Source organism: Aptenodytes forsteri, unplaced genomic scaffold, assembly GCF_000699145.1.
Source record: "Aptenodytes forsteri isolate BGI_AS27 unplaced genomic scaffold, ASM69914v1 Scaffold108, whole genome shotgun sequence".
NCBI lineage: Eukaryota > Metazoa > Chordata > Aves > Sphenisciformes > Spheniscidae > Aptenodytes > Aptenodytes forsteri.
The window spans coordinates 4,190,388-4,210,292 of record NW_008794448.1 but is presented as its reverse complement, the minus strand read 5'-3'; the positions used below and the strand labels follow the sequence as shown (position 1 = coordinate 4,210,292).

At 39.3% G+C, this 19,905-nt stretch overlaps 1 protein-coding gene across 1 annotated transcript; it reads right to left on the bottom strand.

Moving 5' to 3' along the window:
• Positions 1-523: 523 nt before the first annotated feature.
• Positions 524-18,872, bottom strand: AP4S1 (adaptor related protein complex 4 sigma 1 subunit). The gene is made up of 6 exons (XM_009290368.2): positions 18,716-18,872; positions 16,647-16,847; positions 15,147-15,233; positions 13,989-14,057; positions 10,745-10,756; positions 524-1,305 (listed from the first exon to the last, which is right to left on the bottom strand). Exons 2-6 carry the CDS (start codon positions 16,782-16,784, stop codon positions 1,177-1,179), a joined length of 435 nt encoding a protein of 144 aa, XP_009288643.1. The 5' UTR covers positions 16,785-16,847; positions 18,716-18,872; the 3' UTR covers positions 524-1,176.
• Between the last annotated feature and the right edge of the window lie 1,033 nt (positions 18,873-19,905).

The window sequence follows — 19,905 nt, the reverse complement described above, 5'->3', positions numbered from 1 at the left end:
ACTTTTGCTGAACGTGTTGTTACGTTGAAGCTACGTGGACAATTCTCCCACACAACACTTCACTCTCTGCTCCTCAGACCCTGGCTTCTAAGCGCAATTTAGATGCGACTGTTACGTGCGTTCACACATAAAGCTCACACAGTATATGCTCTTTCAGTATCGAGTTATGCCTAGTGCTGGTGTGGAGGTTATGAAGAAGGAGCCGGGCACCTTAATTCTAGAAAGGTAAGTGAACGTAAGCTCAGGTCGCTGACTCTTCAGTGACTTAGAGCATAGTACGGAGGTATGAATCGGCACGTTGTACGCCTGTGAACACAAGTTAGCTACATCCTCCTACTCCAGAGGGAAGATTTGATTTGGTACCTAGCTGGTACTGAGAAACCTGCGTATCTCTTGTTACTCATCTTTTGTGAACGTTTTAATTGTGATGCGTGGATAGAACATACAAGAGAAAAAAAAAATACACTGGTGTGCCAAAATAGAAAAGATTTTGTGCAATTCATGAAGCCAACATGATAAAAGATGATCAAACTTTTCATTATCTTTTATTAATGTTGTAATATTTAAGTGCCAAATACTTCTAGTTACAACTTAGAGTATACAGGAATACTAAGTAAATCTATACTTCTGTTATTTACATTGCTTTTGTAACCATGACTTACATGGAAAACGGAGCGAAACCAGCTTTTTGATGAAAGCTGAATCTAGTTTAAAAGCGGTCATAAAAGTTACAGAGCTTTAATTTACAGTACATTTGTGTGAAAAGAAAAAAATCAAGTTGGTGCTTGAAGGAAGCATTGAAACTCAGTTTGCATTTGTATTTCCATATTTTCCGTCTTCTCTTGGGTCTGGCAAAATGCTACGTAATTCCAAGTGATACCTAGATGGTCACATGTAAGTTTCCATTACTTTATCTCCAGTCAGTTTTAAAAAATGTTGACTGTTCTAGAAAGATTTCTGCTGTGTCAATAAAGCTGCATCTGAAATTGAAGGTTCCACTTTATGTGTAGCTGTATCTTTCCATTAGGTACGGAGGGTAGAGGAGAAACAGGAACTATTTTCCAAACAATTTGAATATTGTGTGAGTCAGTCTTACGACATGGGAAAAGTGCTGTCGGTACGCCCTTGATGGTTTCACCATCTCCTGTAAAATGCTGCAGTCAGTCTTGCGTCTTCCTAGCTTTCTGCCACTTTGTCAAGCACAAACAGAGGGGCAAGAATTCTGTTCCTGTTTGTTTCCACGATGCAGCCATTTAGCACCATTTCATCCAAAATGATGTGCACTCTGTCCAAATTGAACATGATCTAGAAACATTTCAAGTTAAGTACATTTTGAACAACATGGAGGTAATTCAGAGAAAATCTTAGGCACCTTAGTCTTTGATCAAAGTTTACAAAAATAGGTATTTATTAATTCTAGTGTATTTGGCTGTTTATTTTAATAGAGCTGGGGAAACGGTTCAACTGACGCTTTTCTGCCCGCAGAGATGTCAAAAGTTTGTAGTAGAGAAATTGAAGCCCCAGCAGTATCCCATCCTGGAAGATTACCACATAGTAGTAAAAGCAAGGTAAACTTGAGCTTAGGTGTAGGTCGTTAATTTTACTGTCTGCCTGAGCACCACGTATTGCTTGAATATAAAATGTTGTCGGGGGATAACAACCTTGAATGTGAAGGTGCGCAGATATTCTGCGTTTCTTCTTAGAAAAGTAATTGTCAGTCAAATTCTTAAAAAAATCTGATTCTCAAATCTTCCTTGCCCGAAGTTACTAACACTATTTGATCTGCTTGAAAATAGCTTAAGAGGAATATGCTGATACGTAAAGTTGAGTCATTGATCTAGTAATAAATCTCATAAAGAAGAGCAGCAAAAGTAAATAAATGGTTCATATTTTAAATGCTTTCTAAAAGATATTTATAATCTCTTAATGTTCACCTAAAGGAAAATAATCTGACACAACATGAATTTGTACTGTTGGAACAACAGTACAAACATCTGAAACAACATGGAATTTGTCCATAACCATGTCTGTCTTTCCTTAACATTATCTAACAGCATCCGTCTCAAAAAAAAAATGATGACAGGCCTTACTCCGGTATTTAAGCGGCGGGCATTCTTCTGCATACCTTAGTGTTTTGTGTATCCGCTGAACAACTGCAAAGGGTTACTTACTGAAAAAAGACTCTTACGTTGCCATTTATCACCAGAACCTGAAATGGAAATGGGCATAGCAAAAAAGCCCACTGGGTACATCTGTTACCCCTAACTGACACGTACGTACATAGAGAAGCGTGAATAACCCTTCGTCTGCCTTGCTCTCCACCCGTGAGAGAGCTCTTTATCTGTGTTCTTCGCTGTGCTGTGCTGTAGCGTGAATAACCCTTCGTCTGCCTTGCTCTCCACCCGTTGCTGCTCTTTATCTGTGTTCTTCGCTGTGCTCAACAGATCAGCTTGGCCTTAATTTTGCTTCTCCTAGTTCTTGCCTGTGTATTGAGGACTACTGCAGTGGAGCTAGCAAGACACTTCACAGTAACTTCTAAATACATCCGGCAATACTTTTTTCCAACTTTGATGAGAGACCCTTCGTCTGCCTTGCTCTCCACCCGTTGCTGCTCTTTATCTGTGTTCTTCGCTGTGCTCAACAGATCAGCTTGGCCTTAATTTTGCTTCTCCTAGTTCTTGCCTGTGTATTGAGGACTACTGCAGTGGAGCTAGCAAGACACTTCACAGTAACTTCTAAATACATCCGGCAATACTTTTTTCCAACTTTGATGAGAGTCTCTTGAGTGCCTTCTCTGCCCATTATGCTATTTTTGATGCTATGGTTTGAGCTCAGGAAGACAGCCTGGTTTTGCTCTAGTCCTTCTATTTATGTTAGTGGACTTCCATTCTAGTCAGTGGAGTTGCAGGAGCCAGGTTTTTGAAGGCATCAACCTTTTCCTCTGCTCAGCACAATAAAGCTCAAGTCTCATTTTCTGAACATGGCTCAGGCATTTAAGAGGACTGCTCTGTCTCACGAGTTCTAGTGTATCTAACTACAGCGGTCTGCCCTGTTGCTCTGCCGAAGAGCAGGAACAGTGGGAGTACTGAACCGTACATGACAACAGCTGAGGAGCCACACATCTGTATATATTTGTTCCTCCTAGGTGGTAAATGCAAGTGGCGGGGAGACAACACCTTAAACCACCAGAGCTGCAATGACGTGAGCTCATGAAAGTGAACCGTCTTAGGTCTGAATTCAAGAAATGGATTTAAGTAACATTGAACATCCCCGTGCCTAGTTTTTTAGCACCTGGCTTTGAGAAGGGAATTCCTTAATCTGAGTTAGGTGCCTTATTTTCCCTGCAATGAGTGGTGAAAGTCGGACCCATCAAACAATTCAAAGGTTCTAGAGAACGGGGGCTGAAGCCAGTATTTAGGAATGCAGAGAGGGATTTTTCTGTAATCCTTTCTTTTAGATTCAGAAGCCCAAGTCATTACTTCAGGTAATGGTGACTGGCTTGGTCTCTTCTTTTAAAATGTCACAGTAGAGCTGCTGCCTGCCTGAAACCTGTAGAGGACGGAGGCTGAGCTGGTCCTCAGCCTGGGGGGGTCCCAAACCCGCCTTTCTCTGTGGGCAAGCTTAGCTGAGTTGGTAGCAGCTGCACCTGCTGCCTTCTACTTCAGGTTCTCCTGCTGTCTGTAAAAGTTCTTGCGTATGACTGTCTAGCCCAGAGACGAGAGAAACTTGTTTTTGTCCCTGTCATGGTGATTGCTTCTGCTGCATACGTTAAAGCAAGAAGAGGGCACAGAGTATCTCATGTCAGCTTTGCCTGTGACCACCCTTCTAAGAGATGAAAAGTAGAAGCTTGAACTTGCTCAGGCTGAATTGTAGGATGAACCCGTATGTTCCAGTTGACGAGAATACAGCTAGCAGCCTGTCACCTTCCTCTGCCGTTTCAAATTGCTGTGAGTGCTCTGGGCTGAACTCAGTGCTGCTGTGTATTTGTGCCGAAGGGTAAGCAATTGTATCGCTGCTCCAACAACCGTGTTCTGCTTGACCAAGAGCACAGCATATCTAGGTATGTGTAGCAGCAGAATTCAGGCCCCCCAATAACTTCACTACTAGTTACTTGTATGTGAGGAAGAGAAACTACAGCTGACAACAGGATCTTGGCTATGTCCATGGTTTATCAGATAACATCTAATTTGCTGGCCTAAACATAACCACCTAATTTAATTCTAAGTTGTATTTCAAATACTAGACTTCCTCCACTCTGACTGTAGGCCTAAATTGCTTCTAAAAATCAGACTCGTGCCTTTCAATACTGAGGAGCAATACTGTCCTTAAAACTTCAACAGTCTCAGTTTCTGTGGTTCCAGAGACAAAGGTAGTTGTTTTACTTTGCATGGCAGATTAAAGACTCAAGACAAATTTCTTCCTATGGTACACTTTTCAAGTAGATCAGTCTTTACACAAATATTTTAACCTGAGAAGTTAGGATTTCTTTATTCCAGTAATGCGAGAATTTTTAGGAAGACAGTTCTACTGCTGCTTAGTTCACCTCTGGCACTGCTCTACATAGGGCAAGAGGAAGCTAGGTAACATTCCATTCAGGTTTCAACAAGTGATAAAGCCAACTCCTCCTGCCTTTTAATTTTTACACTCTACCACTGATTCACAGTGCTCCAGTTTCCACGGCAGTGCGAGAGCTCCTGTCTCTCCAAGCCTTCCTCTTCCTTTGAGAGTCCCAAGGATCTAAAACCCAGAAGACTGGATCAACCAGGATCAGGGATGATGCAGCAACTTGCCACTCCCACTTTATTTTTCTGCATCACCTTGTTTAAGAAAACATTTAAAACACAGCGCTGCTCTTTCCCCTGCTGCATTTCCTAAAGAGCTGATACCATGTGAAAGGAAAACTGCACCCACACCAATAAGCATCTTGCAGCTGTTCCACTCAAACCCAGTATGGTTAAATGAGACATCAATTCCCCTGCAGGGCCATTCCAGGTTATTTCAAAACTGGCCTACTCCATTACAGAAAACAGTGGTACGATTTCTGTCCATCTGCAGTAACCTGTTAATCTCACAGTCATCATTCCAGAAGCAGCGATTTCACCTGCAGTTTGAATGGGGATACTAATACCATTCTGGAAAGATCTATCATCTTGATTTCGGAAGGTCCCAAAGCGTTCTTTACCCTCAACCTAACATCCCGGCTTCCTTTTTCAGTTCCCTTCCCACCTCCCTTTACCATGCTGTTCTTGGCAAACAGTCAGATTGCACAGGGAGGAACCGTGGCTTTTTTCCCCTTCCTGTAAGTCTCATGACTATCCTCTACGGTTACATCTTGTCATACACACGCTGCCTAGCCATTCATGTCTGAATGCCCTGCCCAGCGAGGGATATGTATCTCTGATCCTCAGCAAGGCTCATCCTCCCACCTGTCACTTGTTTGGCAAGTGACCCCAAATTTCAGGGTTTAAAGCCTTGAAGTCATAGATCCACACCCAGCTGAAGAGCAGCAAAGCAAACCAGTTTGAGCAACAGGAAAAAGCTATATTCGGTGTGCGCACTACCATGTGCACCACCCAGAGCTGTCATTTCAGGTCCTGCTTCCAGTAAGAATCCTGGCTGCCCACAAAAGAGAGTTAAGGGACTTTCCCTAGATCTGTGCAGAAGCTAACAGGAATTTTTAAACAAGTATGCAGAAGAAAACATGTATTAATGTCTGCACCTGTGGATAAAAGTCTGTAATAAAAGTTTTCAGAGCACCCAGCTAGGAAATACTCTTAACAAGTTGTCAGCCTAGGCAAAAGGTGAGCCCTCGCTGTCTTTGGTTTACAGATTTCAGCCAGTGCTGTTGTGGCTGCGTACCTAGCAGTAGAAGTAAATGGCACCTACTACAATTGGTATTTAAATGTTATGCTGGTTTTTGGTAACTTTCAGAGCTGCCCTCATTAAAGAAAGACATTAATGGTACTTTCTACGATCACAAAGAATTTTTACGGCGCAAAAGGTGAGCCCTCGCTGTCTTTGGTTTACAGATTTCAGCCAGTGCTGTTGTGGCTGCGTACCTAGCAGTAGAAGTAAATGGCACCTACTACAATTGGTATTTAAATGTTATGCTGGTTTTTGGTAACTTTCAGAGCTGCCCTCATTAAAGAAAGACATTAATGGTACTTTCTACGATCACAAAGAGTTTTTATGGCACATACATACATACATACTAAGAGGAGGTAAACGTGACACAGTCTTGTGTCTTCTTCCAGAGAACTTTATATAGGCAAGGTGGGGGGTGGGGGAGAGGGGAAGGAAAGGAAAAAGGCACATTTAGGTGTGACAAATAGGTGGGGGAGAGGGTTAGGTGGGGGAGAGGGGAAGGAAAGGAAAAAGGCACATTTAGGACTTGCATGTGACAAATAACTTCTTCATATAGAGACATTTTAAGATATCTCAGGATTTCCCAGGCAAGTAATTAAGGGTGTGTACAGGCTTAAGAGATTATAAAGTGCAGCCAACACCTTGTGATCACGTAACACACCCAGGAGCACGAACAAAAGCTTTGTAGATTACAGCACGGGGACTTACGGGGCAGACGGTTTGCTACTGAATATACAGCATTACAAAACTTTGATTTCCATCCTGGACATTCATCTTTAGCTGAAGATTAGTTGGAGTTGCTTCTTTTTTCAATCTAGAGTCACACATTCCGCCTTTATCTTTGCTAACGTTCCCTTTAAGTAACTTTTAGCCTACCTAACGGCAGGCAGATTTTAGGCACTGAAACCCATTTAACGCTTTCTGACCCTTTCTTTCTCAAACGACTATGCTGACATTAAATAGGAGACAAATGGTGCCTTCGAGTTCTGTGATATTCTAGAACAACAGTTTTAAGCTAATCCTTACAGGTTTCCACTTCATCCACTTTTTTACAGTACAAACTGAAGGGTATCCTTATAAATTCTCAGAATAAATTCATCACTCAATTTTCTTACTACTTAAATGCTTAAAGTGTTATTCCATGGGGGACTGAAGAATACAGTTGATTCACATGAAGCATTCCCTGTATCAAAGCTTTTTATCTATCCTAGGAGCAGCAGCAGCTAGTTGCAATGGAATGTAATGGTTTTTTTAGATCAAGACAACATTCTTTAAATGCTTGGTCCTAGAGCACCCTGTCTTCCCCCTCCCCTCCCACAAGGGGAACGTAAGTATCTGTTTCTTCTGTAAGTTAATAATGTGTCTTCAAGTAAGCTTTGCTTCACCAGTTCAAGCAATAAAAAAGTAAACTTTTTGTAATTTTAGAAACTCTTATGCTTACCAGCATATTGTACCCTACAAAGCTGCTGTGGTAACACTTGCGTTTTTATAGTCTCTTTGCCATCATCACACCAAGAAAGTAGCTCCTACACCATCCAGGCTGGAGTTTTAGAGGTACAGAAAATCCCACCCACTTATTTCATACACAGAAGTGAGGCTCATCTAGTGCTGTTAACACATCAGGAAGCAACACCCCTAGGACAATTTCAGTACTAGTTCATTCAACTGGCCCACAACACTACTCACAGATATTTTAAAAACAAACCAAACAACTTCAGAAATGTTATGTCATTCCGTCATAGGTACCCTTAAGTATGTGACCGACTCTCAGAATGAAAGGGGACATCATATAATAGCTAAATGCTTTACAATTCACACATAAAAGCTTCTGTAAAAACTATGGCTACTCTAGAGTTAAAGTAGTTACTTAACTGGCTAGTAGCTAATCGGTGTTCATTTTTGCAGTATGCATGAGAGAACTTTGCAATTGTTCATGCATTGTTTAGCATCATACACACCATGTATGTCATACATACATATAAATATTATGTATGAATCCTGTTGGGCAGGATTCAGACTGGACCCAGTCTCTGCCTTGTGCCCAAGGTGCCCTTCAGGCCACGATGCAAGACAGGATGCAGGTGCCCTGGGTGAATTTGGGTGTTTGGACCTAAATGGAAGCTGGAGTCCCGCATTAGCAGGAGCTGCGTTGCCAGGAATGCTGGGGTAATGCACCGCGGCTGGGGAAGCTTTAAGAATCAGTGCACATGCTGCAGGCTTAGCATGGACTCCAGGAACATTCCAATTGCGTGATGGTCTCAGCCTTTAGATTTAACTGGGGTTTGCCCTGTGCATGGGTGAATAGCCTTCAATGATTATAATCTATTTTTCATGTTTTTTGATTTCATGTCATTTCCTACTATTTTTTGCATGTTAGTAAACACTACTTTCTATATAGAATAGCCACTATCACTTTTGCAAAAAACTTCCTATGGATCTGCACACAAAAATAATAGCGCAGAGACAGGAAGTTGTCACAGTCTCCTGCCAGATGCCCCGTATACAAAGATTCTGTAAATACTACTTGGTGTTCGCAGTTACAGACCTTGAGCCAGTACTTCCTCCACCAGATATTTTGCACCCAAGATAACCGTACTGAATGTAAGAGTTAGCTTAAGGCTATTTGGCAAAGGAAATGGTTTAATCCCAGGTGGGGATATTCTCTTACACACTATGAAAGTATATTGATGGATTATTGCTTGCACTGCATTAACATCTGAGACACTTGTAGTCCAGATCTTATGTTGTTCTTCTGGGCCTGCTATTCAAGCTGTTGTCAAAAATAAATACAATCCTGAACAGCCCACTTCTTCATCGTTACACCTCTGCTTTACATTTAATGTTGAGGGTATCTCACTTTATTTCAACTATTTTACGTATCCTCTCAACTTATGAAAAGCTCTTTTTCCTAAATGGGAGAATTATTTTGTACATCTATAGAAGTAAAATGTTTTATTTTAAAATTGTTCCTGAAATGTATAATGTATAAAAGTGCATTTCTGAATGGAAAAATTATGTACATCATGCATGTCATACATGTTGAGGAGAGACATATCAGACATGAGCTTTTCCAGTATTATTTCCAGTATTATCAAATAAGATAGTAACGTACACTCCTATTTTCCAAATATTTATATTCACACCCTCATGCAGACGAGACCCATGTAGAAGATGAATTTCTACAGGAGTCGTTCAGACACTGTATTGCACCCATTGCAAATGTTAGTGTGAGCGTGTAATGCAACTTCTCTAAACAATGCAGACTAGCACTGTATGCAGAAGCCCTTCTCGGCTATTAAATGGGCTACTGGTGATAACTGTAAGTGTGTAACTACAGGAAATTCCTCTTGGTATGAAAACAATGACCAGAGGCAGGCAGAATTTAGAATCATCAGTACTGCAAGCAATCTAAGATAAAAAGAATCAGCTAATTGCAGACTCAGAGTACACCATATGGAAACATATGGGCTATTTTTATGTATAATTACTGAATAGGTCAGGTTAGTCTCTAATTCAGCAAAGCTCATGCACAAGTACACACAGTTCTAATCCTTAACAATAATAACTGAATACAAAAAATGTAGTTATACAATTGCTCAGAGATCTTCAGAGTCTCTTCATGCTGAAATTTCATTATTGCTCTTTTATAATATAAGTGAATTTAGGAGTGTTATATTAATACCACAGCATTTTGTGAATTTCAGGAAGGAAATACAGACAGTATATATACACATACATATATATTTAAGTTCAGTAAATGGACAGAGTTCCAGCATGTAGCAAGCATTAAAATATTTACAAAAGTGAAATTAATTATTTCCTTTTGGGTTTTTTTTCAGTAAAGAAGTGAGAACAATTACAAGAAAAATTACAGAATTTTTCTATGTTCTTCATATATACTATTTCTTAAATAAGGTAAATAAACTAAATTACTTTAAAGTATTTGATTCCAGGGTGGCAACTATATTTCAGGTGTATAATGGAAACCGCTTTCTACCAGTAGATCTGCATTTAACCAACAACAAACATAGGCATAAGGATTGCTGGAGTGGAGTGAGCAGGCAGTGGGACTGGAAGAACTGAGGAGGAAGATAACTGTTTGTGCTACATTTTCCTGGTTTAATTTTCTTTGAATTCAGTATTGTATTTTATTTACTTGCTATTTGTGTTTAATTATTCAGGACTGTATTTTAGTATTTGTTGTATTTGGTTTTAGTTCATTTTTTAATTATATTTTAGTTAATACCCTGCAAATCCATACACATGAAAATACAGCTGTCTAAGGGGGCGGGAGGGAAAAGAAACAGGTACTGTGGCAATGCCTGGTTTCCTAAATTTCCTCCTCCCAGGCCTTTCTCTCTTTCCATTGATGTAGAAAGTAAAACTCACCTAGACTTTCATGAAGTAAGATCAAAGCGCAAACCTAATCTTACAATGATGCTACCGCTATTTGGCTCAAGACACAGCTGTAACATTCAGTTGTTATTACTGCAGTCATTTCAATATCTATTTCATTGTAAACTTAAAGAAAAAAGTAAAACCCTGAAGTAATAATTAGTTAAGCCTGAAAGTTCCCCCATGAATATAACTTTTCATGTCTAGGTGCTAACGGTACTTAGTTCTCTCTAAGCAAGCTCTCCCTGCCTTACTTTAAATGGTACCAGGCTTATCTTAATGACTGAGGATTTAAATAGGTGACCCTCATGAATATCAGCCGTGCTTTCAGAAAGGTGCCAAAATGGTGCTACTTACTGTAAGTGCATAATTTGTGAAACCTCTGCATTGTCTCGACTGTTTGACAGTGTTATGAAGACAGTATGAACTGGAACGTACACCAAAAAGAGACAGACAAATGGATTTCTGATACTGAAAAGGATACATCTAATTCACTCTGCAAGGTAAAGAAATAGACAACCATTAGTTACAGTTTGATCTCTCATCTCATAGTCATTAGAAATTAGACATATCCCTTTAGAGGATAAAGAAAGTCTTCAAAATACAGATACAAAATTTTAGGGCGATTCAGATTTCTGTTCTGGACTGTACAATTACATGCTCTTTCCTGCAACACTGTTTTGCCTTTTATGTGTTACCTGCCTCTGTAACAAAAGCTAATGTCCTGAAATTTTTACTTAGAAAAACCCACTGAGGGTTACCCACAAGTAACAACTTGAATATACAGAGTGCCATCTGAATGAGTGGGTGGAAAACCAGCATCTCTGATCGTGGCAACGCCAGCCCTATATTCTCTCTTCCTCCTTCTGCAAAAACAGAATGTTAATGCCAAGTTTACAATTCATATAAAAACACAGTTAAAAATATTGCTGCAGATCATTTCAACAAAACATAGTTAAAAGTGTTGCTGCAGATCATTTCAACAGCAAAATCTAGACATTGTACATACCCATGGCTGTGGCAGCTGTGGCTGGATATATTAGGAGAGGGAAGGTAACTCCAAGCTTTGGACCCTTAGCACTTCTAACTGTTGCTCCAGCCCCAGCAACACAATTCTTCACATAGTCATAATTTCCTTTCTAGTCTTGGCCTGGATTTACCCCAAGTAGTTTTATTCATTTAACCAAAATGCCTGAGTTTGAAGCCCTTGTGGTCTCTGCAGTCAACAGAAGAGATGGGTATCTTCAACAGTTGACTCAGCACACTTGAGGCGTGACTCACTTTCTCAAGATACTCATCGGTCACCGCTGCCGGTAATGGGAGCTTAGGATGACCAAACTTCTAACTTAGGTGCCTCGGTTAAATGTCTAAATTTAGAAACAATTAATCACAGCCTCAGCAGTTAAGATCTTCCACAGTTAGGGTGGAGCTTCCCCAGTCTCTGCTGAAAGAGGGAATCTTTATCTGCTACTGAGGGAATTTAGTTTGCTAACAAGGTTTCAATTCACTGTCTAATCCTGGAGTTTTAGGCAGAGTTCCCACTGGTAAAATTGCTACTACTTCTATGGTCTAAAGATGCTCTAAACTGGACTAGTTCTAATCTACAGGCCTCCGCTGAGTGACCCTGCCATTCTTCAGCTAGAAATTTTTTATGCATCACAAAAATTGTATTTTAAGAGCCTGATCGGTTTGAGTTTTCTCAGCATTAAAAAGTAGTTGAAAACAGTGGAGTATGTATTCCGAACAGCATGCAGGGTTTTCCCTGGGTAGCCATTATAAAAGTGAAGGGGACTCACAATTACATCTCACAAGCAACTTCGAAAGCTTTCCCCCTAATTCTGTTAATGTTTGTTCTGGTATTTGAATTCAAGCTCTGTAAACTCCATTAGATAAAAAAAGAGTATGTGAGAACGTTTAAAGCTCACAAGCCTTAAAATAATAAATGACAAAATGTCCTTCTAGAGCAGGACAGATGTTCTTTCCTTTCCCAGAGTTTTGTCTCCATTGTCACCATCATAATTTGGGATTCTGCTAAAATTCTGCAAATCCTAAACATTAATCCATAGTAGTACAGACTTATACTTTCCTGATCTGTGGTTTCTGCCAGAAACCCCAGCTAGAATTACAGCCCTCTTCTTCAGTGCTCTGCTGTTTATCGTTGTTATATGCTATTAAAAATAGAACCACAGAACGGCATGAGATTTCTTTAACCACCCCCCTTTTTGGTTCCCCTAGTTTCAAACCTTAAATGCTATGGAAAATACAAAAAACTCTGGTATGATGAATTCAGCAAATTTCTAACAACTATCAGTGGTTGGGTTATATGTGTGGTCAAGGAATTAGATGTACTACATTTATATGTATAAGAACTACATCTGTTTTTGCTCTGCCTCAAGTGAAGAAAAAAGTTGAGAAGTGGTTGGCAACTATTAGCTCAATTAGATAAATAACACGTGACAAAATTTTATTGTGCATTCCTGTGCTGCCGGGATCAAATTCCATTGCTGGTTATCACTCCTTTAGGTTGGGACTGCAATCATAACAATTTTAAGAGACAAATTCTGAACTTAGTACAGTCAGAAAGGGATATACTTTGTACCAGCAGCTTCAACAGGCTGGTGTGACGTTAGTTGAGATAATAGCCTAAAACATTTGCCAGGCATCTGAATAGTGAATGGTGCAGATGACCGTGTCAAGCATGTCCTTGAATTCACAGAGGGAGCTCTGCCATGTCTGCTGTGGTACTAATACTGGGAAACCAGTTACAGACCCTGCATACTGATCTCTTGTATGTATAATTACCAAAGTAATACCCTCCAGTGCACGGACGACGGAGGAAACTCTATCCAGTCTTCTTTTCCGAGAGGGATATTCAACGCATTTCAGCATAGACAAACTGAAGTTGTGCCCAAGTATGATTTCAGGCGAATTTGTTTACAAGAAGATTATTACAAATCCTATACTAAACAGCACATGTTCTAACCAGGATTATAATGCTGCGTTTTCAAACTTTGTAAAAACAAACAAACAAACAAATCTCCCACCAAAAGGAGTAGCGCCATTTTAACTGGAGCCATGTCTGATGTTGAATCCTCAACAAAATGACTATCTGTGTAATAGCTGATTTATCAGATATCCACTGTTGCATGACAACAATATGGGGAGCACAAGTACAGACTGGTTTTTGAAGTTTCATTTGCTCCATCCCTCTGATCTTGTTCAGTAAGAGTGATATCAGCGCCCTGCTTAATGCTTACACCATCTTTATCGTGAATGAAGTGCATTTGGGGGGTGTAATGCTAAGAACTGCAAAAAAGAACTGTAAAGAAAAACCTCTTTATTTCTTTAAAATGTATAAAACGCCAGTGGCTAATTTAAGAGTAGGTGACCCAAAGAAACCCCTGAGTATAAGCATATAAAAACATGCTTTTCTAACAGAAATATTTCTGGTATTCCTTGTCTGATGATTTATAACCCACATATACAGAAATATTGGTGGTATTCCTTGTCTGATGATTTATAACCCAATACATCTACTTCTCTGAAAAATCAACTAATACTGGGTTTTTTTCCTTTCTTTTTTTTCTCTTTTTTTTTTACAGTGGAATTTAAAATTCTAAATGAATATTAAAAAAAATATTTTCTCCTTTGATTTATTCCCCAAAATGCCATATTCAATAAAGCTTTGAAAGAGAAATACTTCATAATAGATTCAATGTTTCACTCACAACTCTGCTGAAGTATTTGTCCAAAACTTCCACAAAATTATGAATTAGTTCATATACTGCCATCTCATTCTGAAATTAAATTAAAAACAAATGAATATTAAATAAGTAGCTAGAAAATGTAATTGTATTCTTTGTGCTATTTCCATTTGCGGTGTATGAAAAGCAACTAGAAAATATAATAAGACCTACAATAAAGCGCACAAGCTCAGGCCACCATAGCGAGAGGAGGTGTGGCTACCCAGTGGAGGTACCGAGAGCAGGGGAGTGCTCAGGGGCAGAAGCTTCAGGCCAGCCACACAAGTAAGCACTGCAGGACCCAATGGATTTGTCTCGCCTAGGCTGCTGCCATCCGATTGCATCCTTTGTTCCACCATCACCCAGGTTAGCTAGACAGGTACAGCTAACTCGGCTATGCGTACCCATGCTGAAGTCACACCGGCCAGCTGCAGCACAGAGCCCGGCTATGGTGCAGCAGTATAGACGGGCTATTTTTATGTGGTGTAGCAAAGCCAAAAGGATTTGCCCAAAATTGCATGCCATTATAACCCTGACTTGAAGACACTGTGGTAATCTTCCTTCCACACCACCCAATTAAAGTCTCCAATAGTAAGCACTGAATTAATTTCTGAGAACTGGGAATCAATGTAAACACTAAAGCCTTGCAGGCTCTGCCTGAACAGATGAAATAACAGTACTTGTCAATTTTCAGTCAGATACCTTTTTTTTAAAATACAATAAATTGGCATCTTTGTAGCTGACAGTATGGGAGTTTTTTCTTTGGCCGAGGAGGTTAAAAACAGTGAGCAGTTGGGGAAGTCAACGCGGATGAGACAGCTGATCTGGCTGTAATGCTAACATTTGTTGAGAAACCCCACCCTACATAAATTTGTTTAATCAAACATAAATTTAGAAAGCAGAATCAGTATAAGGCTCATGAATACTGCCTCATGATAAGAGTTCAGTCTACTGCTATAGAATGAAGTCAAACATACATTTTCTTTATACCTCTTTTTATTTCACAGAAATAAAAACGTCTTTTTGCAATGACTCCTTGAAATTCTGTAATTGCTATTGCAAAATTCCATGCTGGAAAAAGACTTGAGCTCTTGCCCGTGACTACTACAAGCTCTCGTGTCAAGAGTGTATATAATTCCTTACCTCTGTCTCGTTGATTCCAACGACTACAAAAAGGGCTGCATACTGTCGGTATACCAGCTTAAAGTCCTTATACTCAATGAAAGAGCACTAGGCAGAAGAAAAAAAGAGTCACACGTAGTAGCTGCCATTTAAGCATACAACAGTATTAAGCACAGAGTGCTCAAAGAGCCTAAGCTTTCACGTTCGTAAGGCCCACAAAGAACAATGGATTTCCCAAGATCCACCAAACAGTTTTGACTTGAAAGAAATTTAGTAGGATAACTACTCCACAAAACTTTTCATCTACTGGCAGAAAACATGCTACCACTTTTTAAATGGAAAAACTGGAACATAGAGAACGGAAGTGACTTGTTTGGGGTTTTAAAGCAGTCAATACTTCCCCTAAATTTTCATTTGGAAGCACTGCCAAAAGAGACAACCTCAAGGTAACTGTCACATTTAAAAAATGATCGATATTTTTATAAAAAAATTAAGAGTATTAGATTTCCAGACCCAAAGGGAAATTCCCATGTCTTTCACAATAAGACAGAAGCCAGCAGATGGTGCTGTTATACACTGCTTTACAAGTCGCCTCCTTTTTCTTAAGTATCATTTTGCTCAGTCCTTGAAATGGCAGCATACCGTTAGCTCTTTTGGTGAAGTTTCTGTTTGGAGACGCTCTTGCAAGCAGTGTGGAGGAGGTTAATTTCTTTGGTCACTGTCAATTCTGTGAACTAAGGTACTTTCTATGAGGTTTCCTAGAATGAAATATGAGGACCACTGTTCGAGGACACAAGTAATGAAAAATAAAGCAGCTGACTTCAGAACAGAAACCAAAAAACTCTACTCAGTCCAAGTCACAGATTTCTCCTCCAATGCAAGTCGATGTGCTCAAAAGTTTTGCTAAGTTTGGTACTTTTCTTAAAGAACCAATGGCTCAATTAAGTGAGCCATGAAAATCTCAACTTTCATCTAAGAAATTTTCCAACTTCCGAGTTTTCTGACTTTCTTGCAGAAAGCGTGAACACTTTTTTTGAATAAAAATGCCTAATACAGAGGCCTAAAAATTTGTGTTTCCAAAACCCCCTGTGTTTTAGATAGTATTTTCATTATTTGGAATCCTCTCTCCTAAGTTTTTTATTTAAACTTGGAGCTGTCAGTATTATCCCTACTACCTTCTGGCAAAGCAGCAGTAATATCTCTCTATCAATCTCTACCAGACAAGCAATAACAGGATAAAATAAATTCTTCCTGTACTTCTGAGCTTCTTCAAACAAACAGGAGGAATCTTCATGACAGTGATACACAAAACTCCGAAATCACTGTAAGCCTCAGAAAAACGTATTTATTCAATGCAGAACAACAGTTCAACCCATCATCTAGAAACACAATCTTTTTCTTCATGGGTACAAATGAAGTAACGACCTGCAATGGAAACTGATGTGTTTTCAGAATTATCGACATGAAAGATATAAGATGTTGATAAAATAAAATGGCTAGGGGAAAAACTACAAAACTTACCTGATCCTTTGAACGGGAGAGACAGTTTTTGATTACTTCAGCTTCCAGCATTGTCCGTTTATTAATTTCTACATGCTCGTAATACCTAGAGAGCCTTGTTTGACCTTGTTTGTTTACCATAAGAAAAAATTTTATCATTTCTTTTTTGTTGATCTCAGCAGTAGATTTGAATATGGGGTGCAGGAATCAAGACGAGTATTTCTGTGAGGAAAAAACCAACACAATAGTATACATAGGAGTTATAAAAGACTTCCTAAAAGCTAGCTAGCCCAGATCCGCATATATTTAAGACTGAGTTTATTGTCAAAACATAGAATATAGGAAAAAAAAAATCTCTAGTCTTTTGAGCAAAAGAAAAGCTAGCTAGCCCAGATCCGCATATATTTAAGACTGAGTTTATTGTCAAAACATAGAATATAGGAAAAAAAAAACTCTAGTCTTTTGCATGCATTCCATGAGTAAAACTCAATTTTTTTCTCACACAAATAATCACAAACTATCTAATAAATGTTAGCTTTCACATTATCAGGCAATTTAATTTTTTTGTAGGATTTGGGGAATTGGAGGAGTAAACAATTACTTCTTCAAAACCATAAATCTACTCACCATTTTCTTCCCGCATGCTAACTCATTTGAGAACATTATCAGAAATTTGCCCAATACCAAAACATAAGATTAACACAGCTCATAAGAGCAAAATTGGCCCATGAGAGCTTCTCCCCCCCGCCCCCCGACTTGTACTTAACAATTTCATTCATACTATCCTGACATCAGATTGAAGGGAGGGAGAACAAAGGGAAATGCATGGGCCACAACACATGACTATTTCTTTAATGCAGAATGAGAGCCTCCTAAATATTTGGGTATCAGCAGTATCAGCACACATCTTGAGCTGGACGAGGAGCTGCTGAAATCTGTTTTCTCCCATCTAGTTTCCCACACTGACGCGAAAGGTAGATTCTGCACTTAATGAAAACTAAGTGTGGGTCTTTGATAGCTAAGGAGAAACCTGTTCATGTTAATTACTCAAAACAGCTTAATCTCAATCTAAATAAATATTAATCCACACAATGCCACTGAAATAGAGTTATAGAATATAAATACGTCACATGCAACGTACAATGAAAAAGGCTATTAAAAAGAGCACAGCGTATATCAGAATCTGCTTGCTAAACAACTGAAATCTTTCATGTTTTGAAAAGCATGCAAAAAAGGTACGCAGCAGATGTAATCTTTCGAAATAGAAGTTCTGGGTTATTTTCTTTAATGCCAGAAAACAGCCACTGTCATGTTTTCCATCTGAGACTCTATTTGGATCACAGATTTATTGGCCCAAATGCTCTTGAGGTTTATGCACTGGAAATACAGCAACTACCACAAAAGCTATTTATTTATTTCAGTTCTGAAGAGTTGCTCCTTGCCTGGTGCAAATATTCTCTCCTAAGGTCTCACAGCTCCTGTGAGAAAGTCCAAGCTGGAAAAAACCGTATCAGGAATCCACAGAACAATACAGTGTAGCTCTTTGTGTAAAAACAGTGTTATCAATGCAGAAAAGCAAAAGGGGAAAAAACACAAAAACCAAAATAGGTTCTGAGGCAGCAACGTCACAGACATTTAAACATGGGCTGATTTTTTATAACAAGGCAAGCTGCATAGGTGCTGCCTCATATTATTAGCAACTTGAATAAACTGGCTATATACCATTCATGGGTGATAACATCTAAATCTTTCATGACAGTGATACAAAAAATCCCAATATATTGTGCTAACATTAGTTATTGCTTACTTCTGATTCATATTGGTCACCTCATTATTTTCTGAAAGAAAAGCCACCTCTATTATCATCACTCGGATCTCAAGAAAGCGATCCTGTTTTCCTCAGCGTACTGTAGTTTACTCCATATACAAAGAAGTTTAGATTTCTATACTAAATGTATCCTCACTGATTAGACCTGATACCGAGGATTCATTTCTTAACTAAGTGACACCTCCAGGGAATAGGAGTCCAGGATGAATCATCAGGACAAGACAGTCCGTTTGGAATTGTGGAAGTCTCAGAGCTTTCTCACCTCCACCAGGCACAGTGAAGTCTCTTCACGTCCAGAACAGGAGTGCACTTTTGTTGATCCTCTCCAACAGAAGAGTCATGGACGCTGGGCAGTGCTGCTGCAGTGGTGCACGTAGCTTGTCCACTGCGCCGCGTGCTTCTGAACTAGCACAAGTGGGTCTCTGATAAAGAATGAACCAGGTAATTAAAACAAAAAAGGGCCCAGATAGAGATGTACGACGGGATCTTCAATGTCAGATGGCAGCTTAGGCTGACATTTACGACTAAATGGGAGAGTACCATCTATACAAGCTTTTTTGCATTTAATATGTGGCTCTTTTTTTTCCCCCATTCTATTTGTATTGCTGCTTGAAGTTAGAGTTGCAATAAGAAGAGATGTCTTAATATTTTGAGGTATAAAGAAAGGTAAAACAGTGAGAAGACTTAGTCATTTTTTGATACAAACCTTCCATGAAGTAAGGATAAGAATGAACGACTCCTTCCAGCTCAGAATGAGGCACTCTAGCAAGGGCCAACCTCACGAGCAAAAGAAACCTGAAGCTTTAAAGCTACTTAAAAAGGGTTGTGGTCTGAAAGAGGAACAACCTAAGAAATGCTGCCCATTGTTTTAATGAAAAAAATAGCAAGCTCAGACACAGGAGACCAAAAGCTATGCACATTGTTCCTACCAACTGCAAAACATGTCTGTCCACGCTAAACAGATAATGACAGCGGCATAGACAGCTTTTCTTTTTTCTTCTTAGTTTTATGCTTCATCTTTATGTTTGGTACTGCTGAAGCATGAATTAATAGTCTTCTGTTTTGAACAAGTTGTTTCCAAGCTATTTTAATAATTTAGTCACAAATGGTACTGAGGAGTGTAAGTCCTGTTCTCAGAAATCAGCAAGTTGCACAAATCCATCCTAGAAGAGTAAAAACGGGAGGCTTAACATGTCTGCAGATATTCAAGTGGGACCTGAGGAAGGGAGGACAGTAAAACTACCCCAGGAGCACTGACAGAGCTGTTGTACTCTGAGTTACTGTTAAGCAATATATAACAGAAAAAAATATATGAAGAATTGATATGTATGGATCCTATTGCAGGATTGGCCCCTAATCCTAATTATTCCTTTATTAACCTAGTCTTTCTACATGGTTAATCCCTTTCTGATGTTATGACTATTGTATCTGCGGGTAGTCTTATGAATGGCC

What these genes read in the sequence shown, in the direction of transcription:
- AP4S1 (XM_009290368.2), bottom strand. Translation starts at nt 16,784, where the DNA reads ATGATAAAATTTTTTCTTATGGTAAACAAACAAGGTCAAACAAGGCTC. An exon ending in TCTCCCGTTCAAAGGATCAG is followed by an intron (nt 15,234 to 16,646) that starts GTAAGTTTTGTA and finishes TCTTCTGCCTAG; the next exon opens with TGCTCTTTCATTGAGTATAA. An exon ending in TTGGAATCAACGAGACAGAG is followed by an intron (nt 14,058 to 15,146) that starts GTAAGGAATTAT and finishes ATTTAATTTCAG; the next exon opens with AATGAGATGGCAGTATATGA.